Consider the following 12,254-nt stretch of genomic DNA (forward strand, 5'->3'; position numbering starts at 1 on the left):
AGCTCCTGTCACTGAGTGATTAGGATCGGGTCCAGTTTGCTTGTACCAACTTACCTCCGTCCTATCTGCTTAGCTATCTCTGGACAGAGTCTGTTCTCAGGCAGGCTCTATGCCTAGACTGCTGATAACATTGATCTATGCTATGGTATAGAATAATATATGCAATCTAATGATTGCATGTTTTACTTTAAAATAGGTGTTAAGTGTTTAAAAAAAATAAAATAGAAAATATAGTATTAACCCCCCCAATAAACATTTAATATACCTCCTTGCCCATTATAAAAAATGAAAAACATACATATCGTCACGTGCAGAATTGTCCAATTAAAATATAACATTGTTCATGGTGAATGGTGTAAATTTAAAAAAAACAGGATTGATGATTTTTTTAAAATGATACATCAGAAAAACAAACAAAAACAGCAATTAAAGTTTCTGTTAAACCAATATGATAACTAGAGATCATGGTGCAAAAAAAATAAATAAAATAAATTTACACCTCAGCCAGCCCTGTAGGAGGAAAAATAAAAGCACTATGGCTCTTAGAAGGCAGGGAGGAACATTGCATTATTTGACCCCGGACATCCATGCATCAATGGGTTCTGTCTTGAAGGGGTTAAAATATTCCTTCATTACAGGAGCGATAGTGCCACATACATTGTGATGCCAATAATGTATGCTTATTTATGAAAGACGTCTGAGCAAAAAGAGTATCAGTAATTTCAACAACTAGGAGGTGTTATTCAAGATTAGAAAACTCGGTTTTTCTTCCAGAAACAGTTCCACACCTGTCCTGATGTGTGTGGTAATAAAGTGTAAATTCATTCACTTCACTTGGAACAAAGCTGTGGTGCCACACACCAACGACAAAAGTGGCATGGTTTCTAGAAGAAAGCAGCTATGTTTTTTTTTTTAATCCTGTGAGAGTCAGACACCTGATTCAAATTCCCTAATGACAAGGTCTAAACTCCATTGTTAGTTCTCAGACATGACCGATCTATTCATGGTTTTTATTTGTATTACAAAATCATTTACATAAATAAGACATTAATAAGAACTATTGTTGGGGTGACCTCTTGGCCTTCACCCAGTCACTGGTCCCAGAGTTCCTGCCCAATGACATTTAGCCGTGGCCGCCTGCAGAATGCTGTGTTGATGCTTTGGCACATAAGTTGGTGAGCTGACCCTGAGGAGACATGAGGAAGCTTTTGTCAACAGAAAGGTGATGGCCACAATCTAGTGCTACACAGGTACTTCAAGGGATATTCTTATGCTACCAGCAGTGTTTTCCCAATATTGAAATTCCATCAAGTTCTAGTAAAGAGTGATAAAACCTGTGTTGCGAGGTCCCAGTTAGGACACATCCAATGAGTATTCTCAGGCATGCGTGTTTGAGAACTGCAGAGAAGACTCATTGCAAAAAATAAAAATGCATTTTACAAACACGCCTTTTTTTTTTTTTTGGGGGGATTATTCCCATTGCATCTGGCAAAACATAATTTGTAGCAGTGTTATGCTGCGTTTACACAGATTTATCTGACAGATTTTGGAAGCCAAAGCCAGGAATGGATTTGAAAAGAGCATAGATCCCAGTCTTTCCTTTATGACCTGATCCCTCTTTATAGTCTGTTCCTGGTTTGGGCTTCAAAGATCTGTCAGATAAATCTGTCTGTGTAAACGCACCATAAGGGTCCATTTACACAGAAAGATTTGACAGATTATCTGCCAAAGATTTGAAGCCAAATCCAGGAATGGATTTGAAAAGAGAAATCTCAGGCTTTCCTTTATGATCTGATCTGTTTTATAGTCTGTTTCTGGCTTTGGCTTCAAGTCTTTGGCAGATAATCTTTGTGTAAGTGGACCCTAACAAAATCGGATTAAGGATGCCTTCACACAGGACGTATCTCAGCAGAAATGTCGTGGCGACCTTTGCAGTGAGATCCGCTACAACGTAAGGTCCTGGCAGGTCCCTGTGAAGACATACTTGCAGCAGTTTTTCAGACTGCTGCAAGTATGTAAATTACCCACCCCTTAACCCCCTATTCCACGGGGCGATGCAGAGGCGCCAGCGATCGCTGTCAGCTAGATCGTCCGGGCAGCCCTTAGAGGATAGTGGCGGTCTGCTGCCGCCGCTCCTATTCCATGGGGCGACGGCAGCAGATCGCTGCCATCACAGTCGCTTGTTTTTCAACATGTTTGAAAAAACAAGCGACGCAATGATCAGCCGACATGAACAAAGTCGTCTGATCGTTGCCCTCTATTTCATGGGATGATTATCGGCCGATAATAGTTCTGTGGAATAGGGCCTTTAATCAGCTGCTGCTGTATACATTACCCGTCTTCAATCCTTGCTGCATGGGCTCGCTGCTCTCCTGTCAAGACAGTCAGTGGCTGGGCGGGACAGCAGGAAGGATTGAAGACAGGTAATGTATACAGTGGGAGCAGATTAAGGGGCAGGTGACACATACTCGCAGCAGTCTGAAAGACCTCTGCAAGTATGTATTTACAAGGACCTGCCAGGACCTTACATCGTAGCGGATCTCACAGCGAAATTGTCACTGCGATCCATCCTGTGTGAAGGCACCCTAAAGGAAACTGACAGCACCGATAGGTAGCTGATATATGCATATCTCTTGGGAATCGCATATATTAAGCAATACTCTGATCTGGTGTGTTGGTGGTATAAAAAAAAAAAAAAAACACTGCCTTCTACATGCACTGATCCCAAATGTCTACAGCTTTCTAATATACTATAGACTATGCGCCAGTCTTAATGTGGGGCATTTGAGGCATTTAGCCACAATCTGCACCATCTACATAATATGCTGATCTAAAGCACTATAGCTGCACAATTCAGAGTCTCTCTCATATCATGTGTATGAACAGATCCTGGGATCAAGGCAATATCCTAAATTGGATAGAAGTCTAGCAAAGCCTCAGCTACGAGAAGTATTGGGTCAAAATGCCTTTTTAGCCTCTGTATTTAAAGGTTTTCATTCAATCAAAAATTCTCATTATGAGAGAAAAGCTTATATTTATATAGGATGTAGTAGAGGACCAGTTTGACCTCTTCCCATCACATTGCTTCCCATTTATAGCCATTTCCCTTTGGCTACTTTCACACCTGTAGTTGTGGACAGGGCTACAGTCTGCAGTTGCACAGACTCTGTAATCCACCATAGGCAACTCATGCCACAAATGTGGCACACTATGGCTTGCCCGGCTTGTTTATGTGCAGCACAGATTTTGACCTGAATATGGATCTGTAGAATTACAGAGGTGTACAAGGGCCCATAGAAGTGAATGGGTATTCAGATCTTCAAATATGGAGAGAAATTACTGGTGTGAATTTAGCCTAACAGTATGAATAGGAGTCAGCCTTTTCAGTGTTTACACATGTTCATCCCTGTATCTCTGTGCTATTGGTAGTGCAAGGTTCACCCGAGTAGGATGATGCTGCATTACCAAAAGGATGGAGATGAAGGTATAACATTTGTAGACATTTTACATGCTGCACTGCTCACCCAAGGGCTGAGGCCCCTTCAAACTGTTGTCAGGGGTGCTAGGAGTTGGCCCCCCTTACTGACCTAATATTGGTGACCTATCCTAAGGTTAGGACAGGAGTCACGAGACAGTAGGACATTTCTGTACTGTGCACATCATGCTGCCTAAAATGTAAGTGAACCATACGCTTTATTACTTACCACAAGTGTGTGTATGTGCTGCACAGTGTCTTGTCTCAGCAGCTCCACATCCAGAGACTCCAGGTCATCATATGCTGAGGATAAAGTCTGCAGAGAGAGGAAGCAGGATATTGTGTACATTGACAATACAGTGCCTATGGAACTCAAAGTTCTAGTGGGGAGGGGAGTGTGCAGAACTCTTATAGAGAAACTGCATTTTTGACAAGCAAAAGGGCCAGGACATGGTGTAAGGGTCAAACAGCAGGTCCTTCTGTCCAATGTGGCCAAACCTGAAGCCATCATGCTCAATGCTATAGGGCCTTCCTCTGCTTTGTAATGCACTAGGCTAGGATTTCAGCTAGATGTGGTGTCATGCCATTACCTGTCCATCCACCAATGGAATATGTACAAAAGGAAGGCCTTCATGCAATGGCAGGTCACTTAGTGATGATAGGGCTCGGGTTCTTGAGGACCGAGTGGGTGGGGCTGCTGAATTTCTGTAAAGGGGAATATAAATAAATTTCAGGCAAAATGTCACCATCCAGTGTATAAAGGGCAGCCAGCAGAGGGCACCCTCACTGTTCAGGGAATAAAGGCAGCGGCACCTTAATGTTCTGGACACCGTTCTGCAGGAAGATACTGAAGTCATCTTCTTTGAAGCTTTATTTAGTGGAGTTGCAGATACAGACCTATATAAGAGTATTTTATCATTAATGATAAGGTTGAAACTGCTATATACCAGATCTTACCCTCCCCTGCAACACCTAGGTGATGAGTTAAAAAGTGAATCTGTTGGCTGCAATTCACATTCCAAACTGTTGGGAAAGCCCATGACACTTTGCACAGAATAAAGACATTTTTCTACATTCTGTAAGCAGAGATATGACCAGTACAGTGTCTTTTTGCCCTAACAGCTATGTAACAATGTCAGCTGTTTAGGATGTGAACCAATCACTTTAAGGGATTATATGAGATAAAAAACAAACAAAAAACACCAATATGGTGGAATGGACGTGTGGCACTGAAGTTACTATAGACAAATATTTCCTCATTAGTTATATAGCACCATCATATGAAGGGGATTTATAGCATGTGCTTTACTTATTCATAACCCTAATGTCATTAAAGTAGCTATAGGGGCTGCAGAGGTAGCCGTTGTACCTAAGGTGGACCGAGTACTCAAGAGTAGGTTTACACTGAGGAATTTAAAGCTGAATTTGCGCTTAACTTTACACGTATTCCACTAGGAATTCTGCCTGTGAAATATGTATAGAGCAGTGTTCAGTGGGATTTCTGCTCAGTTGTTCACAGCAGAATTTACGTGCTGAAAGTTTTTGCCGCAGACTCACTTTCCACCCAAGGAATTCACATGTCAATCCTTCAGGTGGATTCCACTAGAGTTATCCCATGATAATAGGTTCACACGTACCGGATTCCCAGCGAAATCCACTGCGAATCCTGGTACTGTGATCTTCAATGGGGTTACATAACCACAGCGGAGTTTTAACCCCCCGCAGCATAAGTTACCTTGTCTATGCTCTGGCTGAGCGGGAGCCTCAGATGCAGCCGATCAGTGGCTGCAGCGGGCCGTGCACTGATTGGCTGAGTAGGACCTACAGGAGCCTCAGATGCAGCTGGAGCGCTACCCTAAGGGTGGTATTACACAAAAAGATTTTTGTCAATTAACGATCTCCAACGATCGCAATAGCGGTTGCCTAATAATCGTTTTACTACACGGAAAGATTATCGGTTGAATTGGAGCAACAAAGTTCAAGAACACTCCCCTTTCAATTTGCGAATGAACAGGGAACGGCTAACGACATCTTATTCAAACGAACGATGTGCAAAAGACAAACGATAAAAATAGATCCAAAACCTCTTAAACGACCAATCGTTCGTCGTTTAATCGTTGTCTACTATTACACTTAAAGATAATCGTTCAAATACGACCGATCGAACGATTATTCGAACGATAATCGCTTCGTGTAATACCACCCTTAAAGTCACAGGTGCTTTGAATTTTTGCCTAAATTCCACTCCAACTCAAGAAGTTCTCCTCAGTTAAATGTCCTCTTCAGTTCCTGGCCTATTCCTCAGTGTAAACATCCCCTAACATTAGAAATGGCACATGATATGTGGAGGTGCAGTGTTATAGAGGCCCTGGAGCTTTGCTTTGTGCTCTATGGAGCTTTAAATAAGCCTGCCTAATGTCACACACAGACATGCTGGGGCTTTATCAGTTTACCAAGTTTTTGGAGAAGGAGGAAACCAGTGCAAGGACTAAAATAGACACCATGCAGATGTTTCTGGAGACAGATTTCTAGGTAGGACCCCCTTGGGTTATAGTACTGAAATCTAGATGGAGTTACCTGGCTAAAGATGGTGTTTTCTTTGCAGCATCATTTGTCAGTGAAACAAGAGATTTACTTTTGGAAACCTATGAGGAAAGCAATAAGAAGGTATATTAGCAAGGTAGCAGTTACAGCCAGATCCCTACTTCTGTGGGGACCTATTGGCCCCAACTATTTCATACAGCACTGCTGTATGCGCCAGGTAATCGTACTATGGCTCCAGAGACCATTTCTCCTCCAGACATATGCAGATATATTTGTCTGCACACATGTATAGAGTTGTTACCTCACTTTTGGCTTGTTCTGTCTCCTCTGCTCACCTTTTGGACAGTCCTATTCTTCTGCATTGTGGACTTCACTGTAGAGGTTATAGAGTCATGGTATTCCACAGATGTGGTCACCTTTACTGTGAGAACAGAGTTCACTGGTAAACGGTTCATTATAACAAACGTTATCCACCTCCTGGCGAACACACTTACCTTTCCTGCTGTTCTTTCTTACAAGTTTAGCCTCTTGCAGCTCTTCATCCAGATTGTCAGCCTGCAACAAAAGGAACCAGAATAGTACAAACAGCAAGACCAGAGATGCAGAGGCATTGTAGTTATTAGGTGTCCTCACCTTTGGCACAAGAGAAGACTCAGCCTTGTTTATTTCCATCAACTCTGAAAGGCAAAAAGGAAAGGTTCAAGTCCAGTTTAGTCTTTTACATACTGTGTACTGATGTCCCCTGTACGGATCCCAAATTGCCGCAGTACAGATTCTTCACAACCTGGACAACTGTATCCATTGCCAAGTATAGATTAACAAAAACCCCTTCTAAATAGGTTATAGAGGGACTAGAGATGAGCGAACCAAACCGTAACGAACCAGATTAGTTACGAGCTTTGCAAAAAGTTCCTTACGAATCTGGTTAAAACAAAGGCAACGTAAAACTGTACTTTTTTCACAGAATAGACCAGGATACAAGGGATTATTACTCCTATAATCCCTTGTATCCTGGTTTTCTGTGAAAATCAAGATGTGTGACGTCACCCCACAGCCCCTGAAGTGCCTGGGCGCACCAGCAGCTTGTCAGTGTGTTGTCAGACTTCAGAGAGAGAGTAGCTCCATATTAGATAGAGAGGGAAAAAGATAGCCAAACAATCCGGGTCCAGTTCATTAATATATCACATGTAACGTGAATTTTATTTGATGATATTTTCCAACATATATATTCCATTTTCGCCTGAGTGGTTAAGGTATTTCACTTTGTTGCATAACATCTAACTTGCAATGTATTTCATTAGAGTTACATATGTATCTATCAGTGGGCGTTCCCTTCATTGTCCGAGTCATGTTCACATTACGCATGCGCAACTCGCACTGAGTTGCGTTCTATTCAAGCTTGCATTCCACGGCAACGTGGATGTCTCTGATGGATTGAGCTGTATGTTTTCTGACGCATCGGGTGAGCGATTTAACCTGATTCCTTCTAGATAATTTACAATGTACTTTCTTTTTATTACATAAACACTTTCTGCACTGATGTACATATATTTATTTGTATATACATAGAGTAACACGGAGGCATCGGGAGTGCCCTCCCCCTAACCACATGATTTTTTATCTTGTGTGAAGTCACGATTGAACACACCTGATGATAATTATCACTTTTGCTGTGTATAAATACCCCTATATGCACGTGTGTTTTAGTAGCTTGAGAAAAGACCACAGTTGTGGTCAGAAACGTCGCAGTTTACTTTTGGGATGTGAATAAAAGCACGCCGTTTACTTTTTAAACACTATTCCTGAGTGCTGCTGCTTTTTTGGATTTATATAGCCAGCCTGGTGCTCCCAAGGCTTGCAAGCGGCCACCCACCTGCCGACATTTTTCTTGAGTGCAGTGACCCTTTTTGTTTTAGCCAGACAACTAGATACAGGGAGAGAGAGAAGGAATAGAAAGTGTTAAGGCCCTATTCCACCAACAGATCTAACAGATTATTTGCCAAAGATTTGAAGCCAAACCCAGGAGTGGATTTAAAGAGAGGAGAAATCCAGTCTTTCCTTTATGACCTGATAGTTTATAGTCTGTTCCTGGGTTTGGCTTCAAATCTTTGGCAGATAATCTGTTAGATCTGTTGGTGGAATAGGGCCTTAAGTGAGAGGAGAGAGGAAGAGAAAAAAAACAAATAGCAAGAACCAGGGAAAGCTAGATATAGAAGATAAGGTGATAGATAGGGAAAGAGGCAGAGAAATCAAGAGATCTAAGGCATCTAAAAAAAAAAAAAAAGGATCTAGGGAGATAAAAGAAATGGGGGGAGAAAAGTGAGAAGTGTTAGAGCTTTGATTCTATTATGAAGGGCACCATATCCCCATGCTTCACTGAAATTATAGAATATAAGATATTAAAAAAGTATAATACTGTCACCTGGAGCAGGGCCGGCTCCAGCTTTTTGTGGGCCCTTGGGCGACAGAGCGTTGGCGGGCCCCTTTGAGGAGCAAATCATGGAGTGACAGGCGAGGAAAGATTTGCAGCAAAAGAAACATGCGGCTCATGCTAATGCTGCTAGTTCTCCTGTATACGGCTCCTGGTGTGTGTGTATGTGTGTGTGTGTGTGTGTGTGTGTAAATATATATATATTACACACACACACACACACACACAGCAGGAGCTGTATACAGGAGAACTAGCAGCACCAGCATGATATATATTATATGAACATGGGAAGACCTCTAGTTCTCCTATATACAGGTCCTGCAGTGATTATATATATCACTGCAGGACCTGTATATAGGAGAACTAGAGGTCTTGGATAGATCGATACAGATATCTAGGTGTTTTGTGTATAGAGGTCCTGCTGTAAATATAATATACATATACATATACATATATATAGCTGTAATAGATATATATATATTACAGCAGGACCTCTATACACAAAACAACTAGAAGCACCAGCACATACAGTAGACTATTAGTTTGCAGAGCCTACCGTGCTGCCCTCTATCATGATTGGACACCTCATATGGACACCTCATATCGTGATTGGTCACCTGACCTGTGACATCAAAAGTCCTTCATACTCAAAGGTCCCCTTTGTTACTACCCTTTTTTTTTTTTTTTTTTTTTATTAACAAAAAATGTAGTAACAGACGGGACTGGGCCCCTAGAGGAGCTGTGGGCTCCAGCATTTGCCCTAGTTAGCCGGGTGCTGACGCCGGCCCTGACCTGGAGTAAGTAAGCACAGTGCTAGATGGGAACAGTGCTCATGACTTATTTGGTGTTATCATATATAATGAGACAAATTTATAGCCTCTTGTTATGGTCTCGTCTCAACAATACTGGCCTGGGTGCAATCAAGTGCTGCCGCCGCCTCCTCCTCCTCTTTTTTTCACTATTTTTGCACTTTGATTTTCTTCTACTTTTTTCATTGTAATAGCAACTGCAACTAAAAGCTTTACCCTATCCCACTCCCACTATTGTAGCTGCAATTATTCAGCAGTTCTAGCAAGGTTCGTTTTAGGTTTGGTCTGTTCAAACTACACAAAATTTCACCGGACTAAACTTTAAGAGTTGGCTCATCCCTAAAAGGGACCTATGTACACACAAGTATGGGCACCTAAGCCTCAGGTTCATCAAACTGCTGTGAATGGTTGCTGTAGGCAGTTTACACCAGTTTCTATAAGGCCATGTTAACACAGCATTTAATGTGCATTAGCATTAGTGCCAATTTGCCATGAATTCGCAAATTTGCTGTAAAATAGCTACTTTGCAGCAATTTTTATGGAAATGCGGAAAAACATTGATATTTTATCATAAATTGCACAATTTGAGGCAAATAAGCACCAATTAATGCTACTTGAGCTTTAAATGCTGTGTGTGAACATAACCTTAGAAAGGTCGCTAAACCTGGGTCCTAGGGTTCCAATTCTGTACAAGACATTCTACTCACTGTAATACTCCCCAACCTTCATCTGTCTTACTGACATCGGCATCTTCAAGATCTCCACCTCCATGATTTGGTCCGGCAGCATGGCAAGAACCTCCAGTTCCTTCTTAACCTCCTTCATATGTTCCTTCTCTGGATGAATAAGGCACATGAAAAAAAAATAATGCACCAAGACTGGGGAATTAATGGAGAGCAACATGACAGCACAGAGATCAGCTAAACATTAACGCTGTCGATAGATCGCATAAATAATAATAATAGATCAAATAAATAATAATCATCTCTGTCAAGGGGCAAGAAACATAGTGCAGCAAGTATGCAGCTATTAAAAGCATTAAACATTGGAAGGTGTAAGGATCTAAGTGACTTTTACAAGAGCGAGATTGTGATGGCTGGGTCATATTTAAAAAAAAAAAAAAAAACCAGCAGGTCTTCTGGGCTGTTCTTAGTATGCAGAGTTAAAGAGACTGTACCACCAGGCCCAGGCTGAAGCACTGGAGGCGGGCCCACCCACCCTTAGTGGGAGGAAACCCTAGTCCCTCTATGATAGGATTCCATTGATTCTAATGGAGTCACGTCATGGAGGGGCTGGGGTTTCTTCCTACTGGGGGTGGGTCAGCCCGCCTTCAGTGCCTCTGCCTGGTGGTACAGTCACTTTAAAAACCTAGCAAAACCGGCCTAAGGAATGACAACGGTGATAGGCACCCAAGGATCATTGATGTTTCTGGGCAGAAAAGGCTAACCCGTCTGGTTCAGTCCCACAGAAAAGCTACTGTTGGACAATAACTGGAAGTTTATATGGTTGCCCAAGATCTCATTGTGGACTATAGGCCCAGGCTGGCATACAGAAGAAAAATATGTTGTACTTTCCATTCTGATTGGGGGGGGGGGGGGGGGAGCAGGACAGTTATTGTGCATGTACATGCATCACTTACCTGGGGTGATCTGGTAACAGGGTGCATTTTGGGAAGGATGAAAGAGTAGGCAGTGTGATGATCTGGGTAATGTACTATAAAGGAAGCATTGGTTACATACACAGATAATTGACCAGTTTATCTGACAGATTTTTTTTGGGCCAAACCCAGGGATGAGTTTGGAAAGGACAGATCCCAGTCTTTCCTTTATGAATTGTTCAATAAATAAAATTAAAAATAAATATGTCAGATAAGTTGGTCAGTTATATGAGTGTAAATGCAGCCACCAACCTAAACTGGTTGCAGAGCAAGTACTCTTTCAGCAGCACAATGCACCCTACCACACTGCAGAATCATTCATGAATGTTGAAGAACAGAATCCAAGGTGGTAACCGACCTCTCCCCTCAATCTGTTCTACAGAATGTACTGAACAAGTGAGATCCATGAAGGCCCCACCTCAGAAACACACAGGACAACTTCAGAGTTGTTGAAAGGTCAGAGTGGTCTTGGCAGCACAAAGTCAAAATCATGTCAGGTGGTTTTAAAGTTATAGCTGTTTGGCATATAAGGCTTAAGTACCATTTACAATGAGGGCCCCTACAATGCAATCCTATAGCCCTGTATCTAGTCCAAAGAATACATTATAAGTAGTGATTAGGACAGGTGGGCCCTGTGTACATTTATTCAGCTCAGACTATACAGTCCACATTGGATATAACTAAAGCACTAAGCTGTAAGAATATTCCTGGCCAATGACATCAAGATCCATGTGCTGAGCTGTAGATGGTCATAGGAAAGGGATTATTACAGTTCAAACACTTAGTAGTCAGTCATGGTATTAGCTAGAAAACCAGAGCTTTCATCTTGTCCTATGACTGGCAGGGCATGCCAAGAGTTGAGATTTCAGAAGAGCTTGAGAGCACTTAATGCTACAACACTAAAAAGTGTGCTCTAAGTTGGAAGGGTCTCAGAAGAGCCATTTTGGGCGACACTCACTTTGCTGTATGAAGTCCTGCATGAAGAGTCGAATTTTCTCATTCTTCTGCTCCTGCATTGGATCCACCATTCCCAACCCAGAATCCCCACTCCCCTGAGCCCTGGCTCCCAACCTCTTTCTCGTTCTCTTTGCAGGCATTATTTCAGTCAAACTCTCCCCTCAGTCCTAACCTGACTCCCTATACACTACTATACAATCCTTCCTCCACAGCTTGTCTTTAAATAATGAGGAGGTGAAGCTGCAATGTATCACCTGTGGCTGCTAACACAGGGGTGGAGTCTCCACACAGCACCTCTGCATTTAAAGGGAAAGTGTCAGTTATACCTTTTGGCTTAGGGTGGGCTCACAGTGAGGAATTCTCACGGATAAATTCCGCAGA

The 12,254-nt window shown here is 42.2% G+C and overlaps 1 protein-coding gene across 1 annotated transcript; it reads right to left on the reverse strand.

Annotated features, from left to right (window-relative positions):
* Positions 1 to 1,098: 1,098 nt before the first annotated feature.
* On the reverse strand, positions 1,099 to 12,013 carry LOC138789296 (borealin-2-like). Its single transcript, XM_069967900.1, has 10 exons — positions 11,875 to 12,013; positions 9,967 to 10,095; positions 6,653 to 6,696; positions 6,514 to 6,574; positions 6,355 to 6,440; positions 6,053 to 6,120; positions 4,289 to 4,372; positions 4,066 to 4,180; positions 3,705 to 3,791; positions 1,099 to 1,186 (listed from the first exon to the last, which is right to left on the reverse strand). The coding sequence occupies exons 1-10, from the start codon at positions 12,011 to 12,013 to the stop codon at positions 1,124 to 1,126; spliced, it is 876 nt and encodes a 291-aa protein (XP_069824001.1). The 3' UTR covers positions 1,099 to 1,123.
* Between the last annotated feature and the right edge of the window lie 241 nt (positions 12,014 to 12,254).

Source organism: Dendropsophus ebraccatus, chromosome 4, assembly GCF_027789765.1.
Source record: "Dendropsophus ebraccatus isolate aDenEbr1 chromosome 4, aDenEbr1.pat, whole genome shotgun sequence".
NCBI lineage: Eukaryota > Metazoa > Chordata > Amphibia > Anura > Hylidae > Dendropsophus > Dendropsophus ebraccatus.